General features: G+C 42.2%; 1 protein-coding gene across 2 annotated transcripts; it reads right to left on the bottom strand.

Moving 5' to 3' along the window:
• Positions 1-1,436: 1,436 nt before the first annotated feature.
• On the bottom strand, positions 1,437-14,956 carry urb1 (URB1 ribosome biogenesis homolog). Of its 2 annotated transcripts, none has more exons than XM_034549265.1 (39): positions 14,723-14,956; positions 14,409-14,548; positions 14,174-14,325; positions 13,937-14,066; positions 13,745-13,841; positions 13,576-13,661; positions 13,365-13,490; positions 13,143-13,273; positions 12,866-13,061; positions 12,612-12,749; positions 12,321-12,494; positions 12,102-12,228; positions 11,870-11,995; positions 11,653-11,765; positions 11,414-11,530; positions 11,016-11,132; positions 10,777-10,915; positions 10,529-10,687; positions 10,107-10,306; positions 9,785-10,003; positions 9,519-9,704; positions 8,563-9,400; positions 8,234-8,438; positions 7,967-8,153; positions 7,828-7,886; positions 7,533-7,720; positions 6,677-6,787; positions 6,533-6,596; positions 6,279-6,447; positions 5,986-6,088; positions 5,730-5,890; positions 5,526-5,637; positions 5,264-5,370; positions 4,933-5,076; positions 4,707-4,816; positions 4,382-4,588; positions 3,982-4,223; positions 2,594-3,172; positions 1,437-1,776 (listed from the first exon to the last, which is right to left on the bottom strand). In XM_034549265.1, exons 1-39 carry the CDS (start codon positions 14,844-14,846, stop codon positions 1,586-1,588), a joined length of 6,774 nt encoding a protein of 2,257 aa, XP_034405156.1. In that variant the 5' UTR covers positions 14,847-14,956; the 3' UTR covers positions 1,437-1,585. The 2 variants fall into 2 exon arrangements, with proteins under 2 accessions (XP_034405156.1, XP_034405157.1); XM_034549266.1 differs by having other exon boundaries at positions 11,870-11,992.
• Between the last annotated feature and the right edge of the window lie 588 nt (positions 14,957-15,544).

The raw sequence follows: 15,544 nt of genomic DNA, 5'->3' as shown, positions 1-15,544 counted from the left end.
AACAATAAATAGAGAAGCGTACAGATCAATTTTGCGATGATCACATACTGATGCCCCCAATGTACTGGAGTGTGGAGTACCATGAGGTTTTGAAAACAAATATTCATCAACTTTTAAAAATATAAATAACCAAGTAATAATAATTTACTCAAAACATGTCATAAACTGCATCAGACCCATGTATTAATTGAAAACAGAGCACTAGGCCACAGCATTAGGCATTTGTATTCGTCATGTTCCCCTACTCAATTCTATTTCTGAATTATATTATCCTGTTGAGTTATATAATGCACTCATGTGGCCAAACCTGCACACTGCATGCATCTTCTGAAATATAAGCAAGGCAGGGAAGAGGAAAACAACTGGAGTTGAGCAGACATGCATGTGGGTGAGGGAGCTGAAATATGTAATGCCAACGATCTTCCTCATAGTTAAATGGCTATCGTTTTAAACAACAAACCTTTTGGTACTTCCCAACTGAGATGTCTGTAATGGAGAACTCAACGAGCGCTGTTCCCTATGAATGGGAATACTATTATGATTACCTTGATCCTGTGATTGTGGATGAGAGCAAGCTGAAATACAACAAATGTAAGTCTTTTTGCTTTATAAGATATGCGTTTGCCATCTTGTGTTAATGAAGATAACAGAAGTGTTCCTCTTTCCTTTCAGATTCAATTGTTATAATATTTTGGATCATTCTGGCTGCTTTTGTGGGATTTCTCTTTCTCAGTTTGAATCTAATGTCTCATAGTGGAAATTTACCACGGTAAGTGTGATGCTTGCATGATCTTTCAAAGTCTCACTACCTTGAATGGAGGTAGAGAAAAGTGGTTACCAACACCAACATGTGTATAGTCTATACAAACATAGGCATAAATGCTTAATTAGGCCAAGCTACAAAGCTCTACGTAACTTTAAATATGTTGTCTTATTATTGTTGCAGAAGGCACAGATTCAGAAGACCCCACAGCACATCAACTGCTTGACATGGGACCGAATCTAATTGAAAGCACTTTTAATGGAAATGTAAAAGAATTGGAGGCAATGGAGACAAAATTCAAATGTGAATAATGAAAATACAACTGTGAAGATGTTGGGGGAAACAAGAAATGTAGGTTTTGAGGCAGTGTGTAAGAAAGAGCAGCCAATTATGTGTCTTTCTTTCCATATAACTGAATATCTACGAAGTGCAAGGCTACACAGATTATGTAACTATCATTGTGACCTGTAATATGCAGTGTGTGTACATGTGAACTCGGCGCTAGTAGTTAAAAGTTCTGTATATTATCGTCCTTCATCATCATCATCAAGGCAGCTTTACTGCATTGACTCCAATTTCTTAAATGTAGTCCACCACACCCTTTGTTATAAAAAAAAAAACCTTTTCACATACAATTACATGAAGGATTAAAATAAGACACATATTTAACAGATTTGTAAATCAACAATTTTATAACAGAGGATTTTACAAGATACTTTCAATCTTTTTACAAGAACCAAACAAAGCAGCAAAATAAATGAAGACAAGCTTTCTTGGAATTAAGTCTCATTTAGCAAACACAGTAATGTTCCCTTGTAATATTTAACTTTTAATGGCTGTGATGTCATTACAGATGGCTCTGATGGCTGTTTGAGCCGGTGATGATTTGGATGCTTTCTGTGTCTTACTCTTGGCTCTGGTCACCAGACTGACATGAGACAGCAACAGCTCTGCTGACGTGGCTCCACTCCACAGCTCATGGATGTACGACGAACACAGAAACAGCCCCGCTACTGGAAAGGGGAAAACAAGAGGCTTCATTAAGTCACACTACAACATATTAATACTTAGTCATCCTCCAAAAAAAACATGAATCTGCTCGTGTTTTTTACATTTTAGTTAGTATTTTACTTTAAATCAACAAGGTATATCTTCACAAAATCAAGTTTCTCCTGCATTTTTTCAAATGTGGCACATATAGTGCAACATAATTAAACAGACTTCTATTAAAGTGTAACAACTGGTTTCATTGTTTTGTACGAGCACTATCTCACCAACACTTGCTATTTGATGGGAACTATAATAAATGTGGCAAAACTTAAGGTCCTTGAACACTTGCATTGTCTACTGCTGAATTGGACAAAGTTAATGTAAAGTTACTAACACAAATCAGTATTGGTATCACATAATGATAAACAGTCATGGGACACATGTCACATTTCATAAGTTTAGTAGCTCATAAATAAAAAGCAAAAATGGAAAAATATAAAGAAACCTTGCAATGCGATTCAGTTGCAACTGATCATATGTTAATTGGGCCATAGCCCAAGATTTTGGGGGATCTGGAACTCTGGAAAAATTATTGTAAATCTTAATATCATATACCACTTGATGGCTTTTCCTTCTAATGTCATTGGCCCCTCAAGTCAAAAATGGGGCTGCCCGAACAGTCTCTAACTCCAGTGTTTCAATACAACAGATCTTTTAGTAGTATGGAGTGGAAAAGTGAGTTTTTAAGTGAGGCACAGTATTTTAACAGTGCGGCTTGGTATGGTTTGGTATGCACACCAGCAGTCGTAGAAAGAGTGTGAAGAAGGTGCAGGTTCTTACCACGTCGAGACTGATCATGTGCGTCTTCTGGCAGGCAGGCAGAGACAACTGCCTGATGCAGCTCTGGAAGGTGGCCTTGGGCCTCTAGTAAACGTAACATAATGGTGGTAAACAGCTGGAGGGTTTCCACTCTTGGTGAAATGCTGGACTGACCCTGAGCTTCAAAGGCCTGATGGTAGAGTCGAAGGATGTCTGCTTTCATGCCAGAATCGAGTAGCACAGCATTCACGATTTCCCTGTGTTTTATCACAGTCTTTTCGACCCAGTGCAAGAACTCTTTTGTTCTGTTTTCGTCATACGAGTCCTCCACCAAGCACCTCAGAGACCACTTGGTGAGCAGGTGTGCAGTATCACCAGCCAACGGACTCAGATTCAGTTTGTCTCTTGGCTCAGCTGGCTGGGGTTCAGAGAGGGGGCACACAGGCTCCCAGTGAACAAGGATACCGGCGAGGTACATTTTACACTCTGTCAGGAGACTCTTGTCTTGTTTCTCAGTGTCGGCATCTTCTGCCAGGTTCTCTTTTCGTGTGTGGCTCTGGGAAAAGGAGCCTTTACCTTTGGCCTTATCCTTCCTAATCCCTGAGGAGCAAGATGAATAAAACCATGTTTATACCATTAAAGATACAAGGAATGATGTAGATACTGTAGAGTGGAAAACACATAGAAATTTAAAAAAAGTCCAGCATGTAAGGTAACAAATTGATACTTTTAAAGCCTTGTTTCTTTTAATTTCCCCACAGAGAAGAGAACACAGCAAAAGAGCGGCCATCTTGGAGTGGTTAGTGACCTGTTGCGGTCCTGCAGGGTTCAAAGGTTATAACATAGGCGTGGCTCCATTGTAGGGCCTGAAAGCCTCACATCACATATTCAGCATAGGTTGTGGGAACTAATGTCAGCTCTTTCGGCCATTTTAAAAAGCTCGTAGGATCAGCAGAAAATAATTTCAACAGAATGGAATAAACAGAAAAATAATTCTGCTATATTAGAATTTTTCTTCTTCTATTGTCCAGAATCTACAATCTTTAGTTAGCAGTAATGTAATGATCAAAGCTGGGCAAAAGCCCTCTTTGAGCAACAGTGAATACAAAAGGACTTAATTATGAAGTAATTAAACCTCAATTGTAAGCACTGCGACTAGTTGGGATCATGTTAAGGTTTTCACCACAATTAGTAATATGTAAACACTTATGAACTATATATGTCTGTCATGTTCATGATGGTAAGCGTTCGTCTCCTGTTGCTTTGAAACGCATCCAATCTATCTCCTTTTCCACAAAGTGTTTACTATATTTTTTCCACCCCTCTGAAAGACAGACAACCATGATAACATTTGCAAAACCTTCTCGGTATGACAGAATTTGTTCAAGGACACACTCAATGACACTCACCCAGCAATTCCCACACTCTGTGTTTCTCACACACGGTTTGTATTTGGGTGAGGAGTGCCGTGTCGCGGGACAGGGAGGTCCAACAGAGAAGCAGAGTGAGGGCTTCGGTACAAGAGAGAGGCTGTGGGTGGAGCGTGAGCCAGCCAGCCTGTTTGTTGACACTGACAGCTGTCCCACAATGCTTCAGTACAGAGCACAGAGTCTGCAGAAACGAGCTGAGCTGAGCGGCCTTCACACGCAACCTGACAGGAGAACAAACAAACAGGGACATCCTTCACCAAAAAACTACTACGTCATTTATATGTATTATTAAGATCTTGGCTCGATTGCCTGCAGAGTGACTGGAAAATGATGTTAAATTACATTTACATGTTGACTGTGATAGTTACGCCGCTCTTACCTGAGGTGACGGCTGATAGTTGTTGCCACACACAGAAACTCACTGATGAGTGGGAGTGGGAGGCACTTCACTGAGCTCCGAGGTTTCTCCTCTGTAGAGGAGGTGGTCTTGGCTTCATCCACCGGGGTCTCCTTCTGCCCAAGGTTGGTAAACCACAGCACATGGAGCAGATCTATGATGGCACTCAGCAGCTGCTGGTCTAGATTCCTAAAGAGGATAATAAGTACAGGCTTAGAGTAGAACATATGGAAATGGTTTACGAGGTATTGTAGTAACATGAATGACGATGTCAAAATAAAGAGACAAAATTGGAATTGGACCGTACCTTTTTTCAACCATCTGTATTATCCAGGCTAGAAGCCCACAGCTCTTGGTGAGATTATAAGCTGCTCTGGTCACACGGGCGGCCTGGCATAACACCCTGATAATCTGTGCCTAGTGGAGAGAGATATGGGAAATATATGCACATTAGACACCTCTATTCATGTGCATCTCAGAGCATCTCCGCTTCACTGCTCATGTGTTGCATCATTGTGATTCCCAGTGTGTACCTGGCAGTGTTCATCACACAGAGGGCTGCTGCTGAACCCTAAAAGGGTCTGAAAGATGCCCTGTTGTTCACACAGTTCATAGCAGTGTTCATCACTTATCCCTTCCTCCAGCACACTCAAGATCCACTCCCGTTCCCTTTTATGCTGCAGTGGAGAAAATAAACAGACAGTCAGTTATACTTTCACGGCTGACACCCCTGAAAAGATAACATCAGTTTAGAAAAAGCATGAGCTGGGAAAAACAAACGGATGAAGGTTAAATGTTGTTGACACAAGAAGAGTTTATTTGGACAATCTATTATCGAATATACTAGAAGATACTTTGGAGTACCTCCAAGTCAAAGCCATAGAATAACTTGAAGAACTCAGGGACTCTTCTGAAGTCCAAACTCTGATGGGACAGCAGGAACCGGTTTAACACCATGTACATGTGTTCCTCTGGGAAATGAGGAAAAAGGTCATTAATCCTTCATTATATACTGGATATAGAAATAACATGTAAATGTTACTTGCAAAAATGCAAGTAACATTTAATTAAAAGTCTTAAACATCTTTGTGTAAACATTACGAGTCAAATCACTGTGGTTACACACCAGGTTTAAGCATCTGCTGAGCCACTTTGGCGATGTAAGTGGTCAGGACAAACGGAAGTCTTTGATTCGGCTGCCGAATTCCATTCTTCACTGTGTCCATCAAGTACAGCAACTGTTTGAGAAAAAACAAAATCAGTGTTTCTGGAGGCAACTCCCACACATAAAATATTTGAATACTCACACACCACCTCCCTCACACATTACCTGTCTCTTCTCTCTGACCCGAGCCCCCTCCAAGTGTTGGTAGAAACAGCTTAGCACGTGGTACGCTGCCGCTCTCACTTTTGGGTCGTAGCTACTTAGAGCCATGACGGTTACACCGAGGGCATGACTGGATACAAACTTGAGGCAGTCAATCACACACTCTGTCACAAAGAAAAAGGAAAGAAATGTCACATTTCTGAAGCAGTGATAACCCTAACTGATCTGGAGCGATGACAGATCAATGAAATATATTCACCTGGCTGCAGTATGGTGCTGAACAGAGGCAAAAGAAAACGAGGATCATACAAATTCTCAAGGTCCTTTCCGGCATTGTTACAGTACAGCAGCTCCTTATTATCCTATAAGAGAGAAATATTTAGATATCCAAGGTTTATGCAAAGATCAACACATGTTTCTCACTCATCCCTTTATCTGCTTAAGTTTCATTAATATCCGTCTCTTGACATTTTTGCAGCCATCTGATCACAATGAATGTAGATGGAATTTCCTTTGTGATGCTCAAAGAATTGAAAAACGCAGAATATCGACCTGTAGGATGATTCTGCGTTGCTGGGGAAAGTGTGCAATCGTTTGGAGCATCCGGTCACTTCTCAGCAGGGCCAACAGGTCGTCTGAGCTCGCTTGCTTCCACAAAGAAGCTCCGAGGCTTTTCCTGGTCTTGTGGTGCTCCACAGCTGCTGGGCCCCACAAGAACGACCTGCAGCGGAAAACAAACATTCAGCATTTGCAAACAACAAGTGCACTTGTTGCATGTGCAAATTACAAAAATGTATGTAACTTACTGAAATTTCAGCAGACTGACATTGTTTCTTTCATATTCCTGCAGAAGCAGTAATAGTTTCTGATCTGCAAACCAAAACAAGATGTAAGAGGACAGAAGGACAGCAGACGCACAAACATAACAACATTTGGATTTCCTGTTTTACCTGAAGTACTCAGTGTAACTCCATATGCTCCTAACAGTACCACAAAGTGATTCATGCTACAGACTGTTGGGCTTTTCTTCACCAAACAGAGAAGTAGGGACACTAGCGCTTCTGAAATGACAACAAAATAAGTTTGTTACGTTTAATAACAAAATACACAATTGAGGGCTAAGTAAAGTATTGTTTCTCTCCATTCTATTCTGCTACATACTGTAGAATTGTAGTGGATTTTATATACACTTGCACATATAAATAAGAGTCTATGTTTTAAATTAATACATAAAGAAAGATAAGATAATTAATAAGGGATGTTATGAGGAATATTCTGAAGAATGTGTATTAAGAAAGCATAGAAAGTATGATCACTGCATTATTAACGGTAATGTGGATTGTAAGATGTTTTATGGTTGTCCTAATAATAGGATGACTCAAGTATGAATGAAATGTATTGGTTCTGGTGACAGTAGGTTTCTCTGGAGAGATCGTTAACAATGGCTGTTTCTGGGCGGAAGAAGCTTTTATTCTGAAGAGCCCCCAAAGCGGAAGTATGAAACAGCTGGCGACTTCTCAGGTGTAATCCTTGCGTCTTATTCGCTGGTCAGCGTAGCATGATGCGTCTCTGAAAGGTATTTGCATGAATATCTCCACTAACCAATGGGAGCTTAGCTCAGCTGCGGTTTAAAACTAGTTGTGAGATGTGAATTTGGTCTCTTACGGCTACGCCAGGAGCGTTCGAGGAGAAGCGCTCAGCCAGTAGACTGTGGAAGTGAAATCACGTGATATATCTCTGGCTTCGGGACTTCTTCTTCCAAACACAAGGCAGCTCGAGATTCTTCTGAACTTTAACAATACATACCTTTAGTCTGACACCTGCTAGGCTCTTCATCACAGTCCAACATGCTGGGCAGGAACAGAGAATGGCTGCTGGTCATCATGTGAAGGGTGGATAAAGGAATCAGATCCTTCTGGACTTCACTGCTCCCGTACATCACTTCCACCAGGTTGCTCAATGTGTTCAGAAAGTGATGATCTCTGTAGCGATATCTACAGTGGAATAATGTCTTTTAGGTCACCGATTTAAAAATAAATATCATCTGATGAGATGCCCTTGAACAAAAATCTAGCAAACTGGATTTAGACAAATATCTTACTTCAGTCCATTCTTGACAAAGCTGTTCCATTCAGATGCAGTGATGTCTTCAGCGGATGTCTGTGTAAAGAAGAAACATTGTGAAATGCATGAAATAAAAACCCAAAACATACATACATGCGTGAGAAAGATAAACCCACTAGGAGTCCTTGCAGTCTTTCCAGGATGCTCTGCTCCTGCTTTGACCGCAAAGTAGCCGGATCTTTAGAGTGACTGAAAGCGGCTAGAAGACACTTTAGGGCAGCCGTGATGACGGACTTCCTCCAGGTTTCTTGTTCTTCGGGGCAATCAGCCAGTTTCTCAGTGATGACATCAACTAGTTGCCATCTGAAAGGGAAAACAACATTCAGCCAATACCTAGCGGCGCTGATCATTTACATAAAAAGGTACAGAGAGTTAATTACTACCTTTCAAAACTGTCCACTTCTTGAAGAGCACTGGGCACAGTGTTGATCAAGTCCATGGTGTCCTTGATGTTTGCAGAGAGCTTGATCAGATTGGCTAGTGTTTCAGCAAGCTGGGCTCCAGAATCTTCTGTCAGGTTTCCCAGAACACATTGGGACAATTTGGCAAGCAGTGCTTGCTTCAAGGCCTTTACAACCTCTTGTTGCACTACAAAACACAGAATTGGAGCATATCTGAATGAATGAATATACGGGTGGTGTTGAGATTCAAAAGGAGGCATAATTCCTGGGCTGTATGCTTTAAGAAAAAAATAACTTGTATTAGTACAAACCATCTTTAGGCCTGGCAGGATCCTCTCTACTTGCCACCTGGAGGTAGGTGTTGACCAGTGGAAGGAATGTTTCCATCTGATCGGAGAGCTTCTCCGTGTTTGCGGGCTCTAAGCACCACATCTCAAAGCAGAGGCGGTGTGTGGAGCAGTTCTGCAGCAGCAGAGAGCTGATGGCCTGAGTGTCTGGGAGAGGCCACTGGAGACAGTGCAGCAGCACATCTGTGTGGATGAGTTTAGCACTGCCAGGCTCACTAGACAGAGTCTGCAACAGGAAGGCCTCCAGAGCAGAGCTGGAGCAGGACAGCAGCAGGGTGCTCAGGCCACGGAGGTGTGCTTGAGATAGACAGATGCCGTGGTCCTGAGAAGGGTTAGCTTTAGACTCTGTGAGGATCTGCAGCGCTGCGTGACCATAGACACTGAGCTTGGCTTGTGTGCCCTCACTGCTGGGGGAGATAAGGCTCTCCTGGGGAAGGAGCAGCAACATGGAAACCACCTCTCTGAGATTGCAGGAGTCCATGTAGCTGTGCAAAGACAGGAGGGCCTGGAAAGGTCTAGACTGTTTCTTTGCTGCCTGGGAGCCCTTCTCCATCAGTTCCTTGAGCACAGCCTTTTCTATAGCTCCCATGTAGCTACTTATAAGCTCCAGGCGACCAAGATCATGGAGAGTGGGGGTGCTGGTCTTTAGCAAGGCCAGAATGTCATCATTCAGCTGAGCACACAGATGCTTTAGCCTGACGGGGTTCAGAGTGTGAGGAGGCAAAGCAGCCAGCTCCAGAGACAGAAACCACTGCTCAAGACACGGATGCTTGAAGATGGAGTCGAGGGCAGAAACAAGGATCTAAACACAGACGGCGCCATATTAGAATCAATAGTTCTAAAAATAAAGACTATATAGACAAATAACATTGGTCATAGTTTGAACATGTTTTTTTCCATGTAAAAGCTGAACTCCAAACCTGCTCTTTATTGTCATCTACAGTGGACAACTGGTTGATTTCTAGGAAGAGGTCCAATCCCTCTGTGGAGTTCTCTGCTGCCGGCTCAGAACTTGTGTTCTTCTGAAAGCCTTGTAGCTTGGTCACCAAATCCAGCAGTATTCCCATTAAAGTCTTGAGAGGGGCAGTTCCTAAGTCTTTGGAGAACTGTGCAGAAGGATATGATGTGTGGTGTTTATTTTTAACTTCGTAGTGTATTGAGTAGTAAACTTGTTTTGTTCTCTTACCGTGCCAAGGTTTTCCACTGTTGATTTGATGTAAAGTAGCATCTGCTTGATAGCTACTGGAAAATCAGTCATCAACATGGCAGCTAGAGTTCCTTCCACATTCTCCCTGAAGGTGGCCTCAAGCAAAGTGCTTGGTCCTCGGCTATATGCATCTTTCATCAGTGCAGGGAATGAAATGGAGGATGGCATTTCCTTTAAATGGCATTCAGGGGACTTGAACTGTGAAAAGAAAAGAAAAGACAATTGTTATTTTCTACAGAAAGAAATAACAAGTATGTCACTCTTTAAGTTAAACAATTTCTTGGTTCCAACAAAAACAAACCAGTTGCTCCCGGCACTGCTGTGGTAGCCATTTGGAGTAATACTGATGAAGGTGTATGATGGAGGGATGAGGAGAGGCAGAGAGTTCTGCAGTCACAAGCTGTTTATCGTACTGCAGCAGGGCCAAACAGAGTGGGAGCGGCTCTCTCTGACAGTGCAGGACATCTGAAAGCACTGCAGACAAGTACTCATATACCACCCCTGAGAAAGGAAGATGCATATTGTTATCAATGTTACAACATACTACACAATTTAATTTTAAATACTTATCAGGGTGGAGAAATCACTTTTTAAAGGGTAAAGTTGCACTTTTAATGCAGAAAATTGTCACGCTGCAATTAACCAATAACCATTTTACAATCCATGTACGGCTCCACTCTGAACATTATGCCATTTGTCCCAATTAAGGCAGAAGTGCTTTACCCTTGTCTGCTGGCAGTTTGTTCCGGGCCTCCAGAGCAGCAGGTACCATCACACTGAATGGAAATGTCTGGATAATGAGGTCTTCGCTCAGAGATGGCCCGAGCTCCTCCATCTCACCTTCGTTACCCTCCAGAATGACATCCAGCATGTCTAAGACATCTAGAAGACAGACAGTTGTCAGATTGTAAAAGAACAAACATGCTTATGACTGGAAGAAATGTACTTAGATTCCAATTTGAAATGTTCACCATCTATGTGTGAGACTGGGATGCTGGCAGCGTCAGCCTCCTGGCTACTCAAGTTCGCTTGCAGATAAGCTGCCTCCTGGACCAGGCTGGCAACCTTATCTGTGTATGTGTAAGAATTACACACCAACGTCACTAATACCTAGAGAAAGAGACCATAAATGTATTACCAATTATAACGACTATGTCATTATACACAATGTTGAACTAACAGTAATAAATGGAAATGCTGACAGGCTCACCCTCTCCAAGAACTGGATGACGGTCTCTTGTTGTTGTGCCTCTATTTTGGCCAGCTGGTCGAGCCAAAGCTCAAGCTCAGTCCAGGTGTACTCAAACACCCCACTGTCCTTTAGCACCTGAATACGAGGAAGGAATTACAAAACAGCGACTATTTTCTTCCATAAAACTCAGTTTGAGGATCTTTTGCAGTTCATTATTCACTTTTGCTGATGCTGCTCTTAGTTAATCAACTTAATGAAGTTCATGATCAACTAATATGCAGTTTGCCACAGAATCATTTAGCTTCAGGCTCTTTCACGTAATATGGACAAACTGTTTCCTGGTGTTGCAGAAGAAGTGCTAACTTATCCTCTAGAAATAACGCTGTGCGGTCTGCTGAAAAAAGAAAGGTCCTCACTTTTAGAACCAGCATCTGTGTGGACGTCTTCAGGTGGCTGCTGCTGCTGCTGACAAACAACTTGAGAAGCAGGTAGAGTACTGGCTTCTCTCCAGACGATGATTCTGTATCGACATCCTAGGAAGACGAGGCAATTCACAACACATTAGAAACAATGTTGACAACAAAGCAAAACCGTGTAAACAAAAATGGCTGTAAAAAATGTTTGAAAATGAAATAAAACAGTGCAACGCCTTCACCTGTATGCGAAACCAGGAGAACTTGCTAGCGGGAAGATCTAAAGCCAATTGCAGTATCTGATACTGCAACACCGGGGGGACTTCTTCTCTCATTCCTTTTTCTGACACGATCCCTAAAAGGAGGTTACAAAATAATAGACTTTGAAGGCTTTGTTGGAGAACCACCTGCATCCTACTCAAAACATAATTGAGATGAACTCAATAATAAAAGCATCACCTTTTAAGAGCTTGCTGAAGTCAAATGTGCTCTGGCTCACCAGATGTGGCACTACCTTCTGGTAAAGACATATGACCTGAAGAATCAGAGTTTTCAGCAGGATTACCTCAGCTGTCTCTGCAACTGCTGGACACAAACAAACGTTGTCAATCAAATGTTTTAGCTGGTCATACCATTTACTTTACAGGACGGATTAGAATAAACAATATACATGTAATGTAATTGTTATTACCAGGCACTTTATTATCCGTCTGTTCAGCACTCCCTTCAGAGTTGGTCTTTTTTCCTTCGCCATCTGTCTTTTCCTTCTTGCTAAGCAACTGCCACTTTGCAACAATGCTCGTTATATTGGGCAAAATCTGGAAGAAAGCATGAACAGTGGAGACTTGAGTGGTTTAATGGTGCATCATTATTATTTGTTGGTGTTATTACAGCTCTTTCCTGAGCTTACCTTGCTTAAAGTCTCCCTGTACTGCAGTACCAAATCCACCATCATATCAAGAGTGTATACATCTGAGCTGTGCCACTGAGACTTATCCAAAAGGTACTCCATATTCATACTGGCTCTTTTCAAGATGAAATTCAACATGGACAGAGTTGTGAGCTGCACTGCTGTGTTGGTAAGCTGTCAGATACAAGAAGAGATATTCGGAATACGTGACAAAGTATTGGTCTTTTTCAGTGTTTTGTGTGACTGCAGTTACAGCATTGATTCACTTCATCATGAAGCTTGGTCACTTACACTGAGCCCCTGTCTGAAGAAGGCCTTGTCACAGACCGGAGGAAGAGATATCATCATGATCATGGACAGCAGGCGAGGGAGAGGGATGACCTCATGAGTTTGGAAGACTGTGGAAATTTCTGGCTGTGCTTCGTAGATCTAACATATGAATTAAAAAAGGATCATTGTTTTTTTTTGGAGGGGAAATAGACAACCTAGATATGATCAAACACTGAAAGAGCTTGATGAAAATCAAATCTACTAGCAACCATTACCTTTTTAAGTAACTTGACATTGTCCTGCCAAGCACTTTTGAGGCGGGGGGTGTATGAATACTGAGTCTCTTGAAAGTATCTGGCCAGCAAGTCAGGGTTAGCTTTCAGCACATTCACCACCAGATCCATCACCAACTCATCCTCTGTCGCCTGTTTCTGCCACACCAAGAACTGAAGCAAGACAATGTTGCCAGCTCTGTAAAAAATGTCAATTCTTTCATCAGCATGAGGAGTCTCCAACTGAGTGCAATGTACACTTGAATCTCTGAGGACTTACCTGCCAGCTGTGCCAAAGCTGGCATCATGAAAGCTGATCCCATGCTTACGAGAGCAACACAGGTCGAGAAGGAAACCGTGAGCAAGTTCCCGAATGACCGATATCCCAGCATGCACTGAGTCCTCTAACAGCTTTAAGACAATAAATAAAATTTAGACCCACAGGTTGAACATTTACACAACAGAGCCTTTGTTCAAAGAAGAAAAGAAGCAAATAACTCACTCGGTCATCATCAGTGGTTGCATCCACAATCCCATTCCATTTATACAGAGATGCTATGTTGGTCAGCACAGCAGGTGTGAAGAAACATACTTTCTGTGTTTTACTTATGCCCTTGTTAAGCACAACCTGCAGCAAGAAAAATACCAACACATAGAATCATTAAATCCATTCATTCATTTAAAATGGGAAGTGTAAACTGCTGAGCACTTACTCTAGTCTTCAGTGTGGACAAAAGCAGATTGACCATGGACATCCTGTCCTCCTTCAGACCTGTGCTCAGGATCTCTGGCAGGAGTTCTGACACACCAAAATTAACATGTCATCAACAAACCTGAGATGAGTGTACGTTGTGTAAATGTTGATGCATATCTAATTATTACCGTTGCTTTCTAATATCTGTCCAACTGTAGCATTATCTCCAGACACCAAAAAGGACAGCACAAACTGGATAAAAGCCATGCGGATATCAGGTCTTCCCTGAAGAATTCACAGAGAATAATGTAAGCATACATATCTGCAGAACCCAACAAACATGCTGAAATCTGGAAAAAAAGACAAATGCTGCAACACACCCTCTTATCCTTTCTCTTTGCCAGTCCAGACAGAGCTTTATTTATGTGAATGTGACTGAGGATCTCTCTGGCAGCTTCTGGACCCTGAGTGACCGAGGCGGACAGGAGACTGAGGCACTGACGGACCAACCTGTGCACAAAGGAAAACACAAGATTAGCACAATGGGCAGAGGACAACAAATAAACTGTGCTCAGGACTGACATTTGATGCCATTGTAGTGGAGGCATTCCACTAACCTGTGATTTTCTGAATGGAAAGATCCCTGCAGTAGTTTCACGTAGCTAGAAAGAGTCTTTTTCACAATAGCATTACCAACCATGCTGAAGTGGGACAAGTCACTCGCCGTCCTAAGAAGGATCATCTCCAAGGTCTCAAAGATCAGCATCATCTGGACAGAAGCAGGATTTAGAGCATTACATGTACAAAAACAGGCAACCTGAAATATCAGTCCCATCCACTTAGAGTACTTACCTCACTCTCTATGTGCTTTTCGCTCTCTAGCAATTTGAATATGTCTGCACACTCCATAGATATCTTAATATAACCTTCCACAACATCATACAGGTCTGTGCATGGCAGCTTCTTAGCGGTTGATATGAATGTCTCCAGGCCTACAGGCGATACAAAGAAAAAATAAGCCAAAACGAAACAGAGGAGAGCACTTCAGACGCTGAGGTTAGGGGACATGATGCTGAGATACTAACTGCACACAAGAGGATGGACGGATATGAGAATACATGTACGAATAGCTTCTGTGAGACGGGAGTAACAGGCGGCACACTCACCCTTCATGGCTGTGGTGGGCTCCTTAAGCATGGCTTTGAATACAGTCCCATTGAACTCCGGGACTTCTTTTTTCAGCGGAGTGTTTGACTCCGCGGAGTCTTCGCTTCGGCGCTTTTTGCCCATTTTAATACGAATACAAATAGATAATAGTGACTTCTGGTTTTACTTACACCGCTGCCATACAAGTTCTGTCACAGTTACCCACGTTGATCTGTAAACAGAAAGCCGTCCAACGAAAATGTCGTCCGGTCGGAAACGTTTGCTCCTGAACTACAATTCCGCATTGTTTGTGTTCCGCTTCCTAAAAAAAGGAAACGTATCCCGGCTCCATTCTCTACAGCTCTCTAGCAAGAAGACTGCATGAATTAAATAACAACATAGCCAGGCATAACAAAACAATATTGAGTGTTTCACATTCATATGGATATTATGGAAGCCCATTTCCGACATTGTAAGAAAAGAATAATGAGATACTATCGCATAATTTCGATTTACTATCTCATAATTTCGATACTATCTCATTATTTCGACTCAGTGTCCGACTGAGGGCGGGGTAACAGAGCAGAGAAGGGAAGCTATGGTGAAGAAACAGTGAACCAGGTGAAGTAAAGTTATGGTTTGAGTTAACTACTCTTGTCACTGTAACTGCAATATAACCTTGGCAGGTAAAAGCCAATGAGAGGAGGCTAACGGCCGCTCAACTCCATGTAGAATAGCGATATTTTATGCTCCGCAGTGTCTCGGTATGTTTTACTCGAGCACAGAGCGCTGGTTAAGCTAGCGGCACATCGTTGTAAAATAAGCTAAAGCTGTCTGTATGT

The sequence above is a fragment of the Cyclopterus lumpus genome, chromosome 13, assembly GCF_009769545.1.
Source record: "Cyclopterus lumpus isolate fCycLum1 chromosome 13, fCycLum1.pri, whole genome shotgun sequence".
In the NCBI taxonomy this organism is placed as follows: Eukaryota; Metazoa; Chordata; class Actinopteri; order Perciformes; family Cyclopteridae; genus Cyclopterus; species Cyclopterus lumpus.
Note: the sequence above shows the minus strand (reverse complement) of the source record. Positions and strands in the feature narration are given on the sequence as shown.

Excerpts from the sequence above, each read along its gene's own strand:
- urb1 (XM_034549265.1), bottom strand. The coding sequence starts at position 14,846 with ATGGGCAAAAAGCGCCGAAGCGAAGACTCCGCGGAGTCAAACACTCCG. Across the intron at positions 11,133-11,413 it reads CACAGATGCTGGTTCTAAAA|GTGCTAAAGGACAGTGGGGT; the intron begins GTGAGGACCTTT and ends CCTCGTATTCAG. Across the intron at positions 8,439-8,562 it reads TCCTGCCAGGCCTAAAGATG|TGCAACAAGAGGTTGTAAAG; the intron begins GTTTGTACTAAT and ends TGTGTTTTGTAG.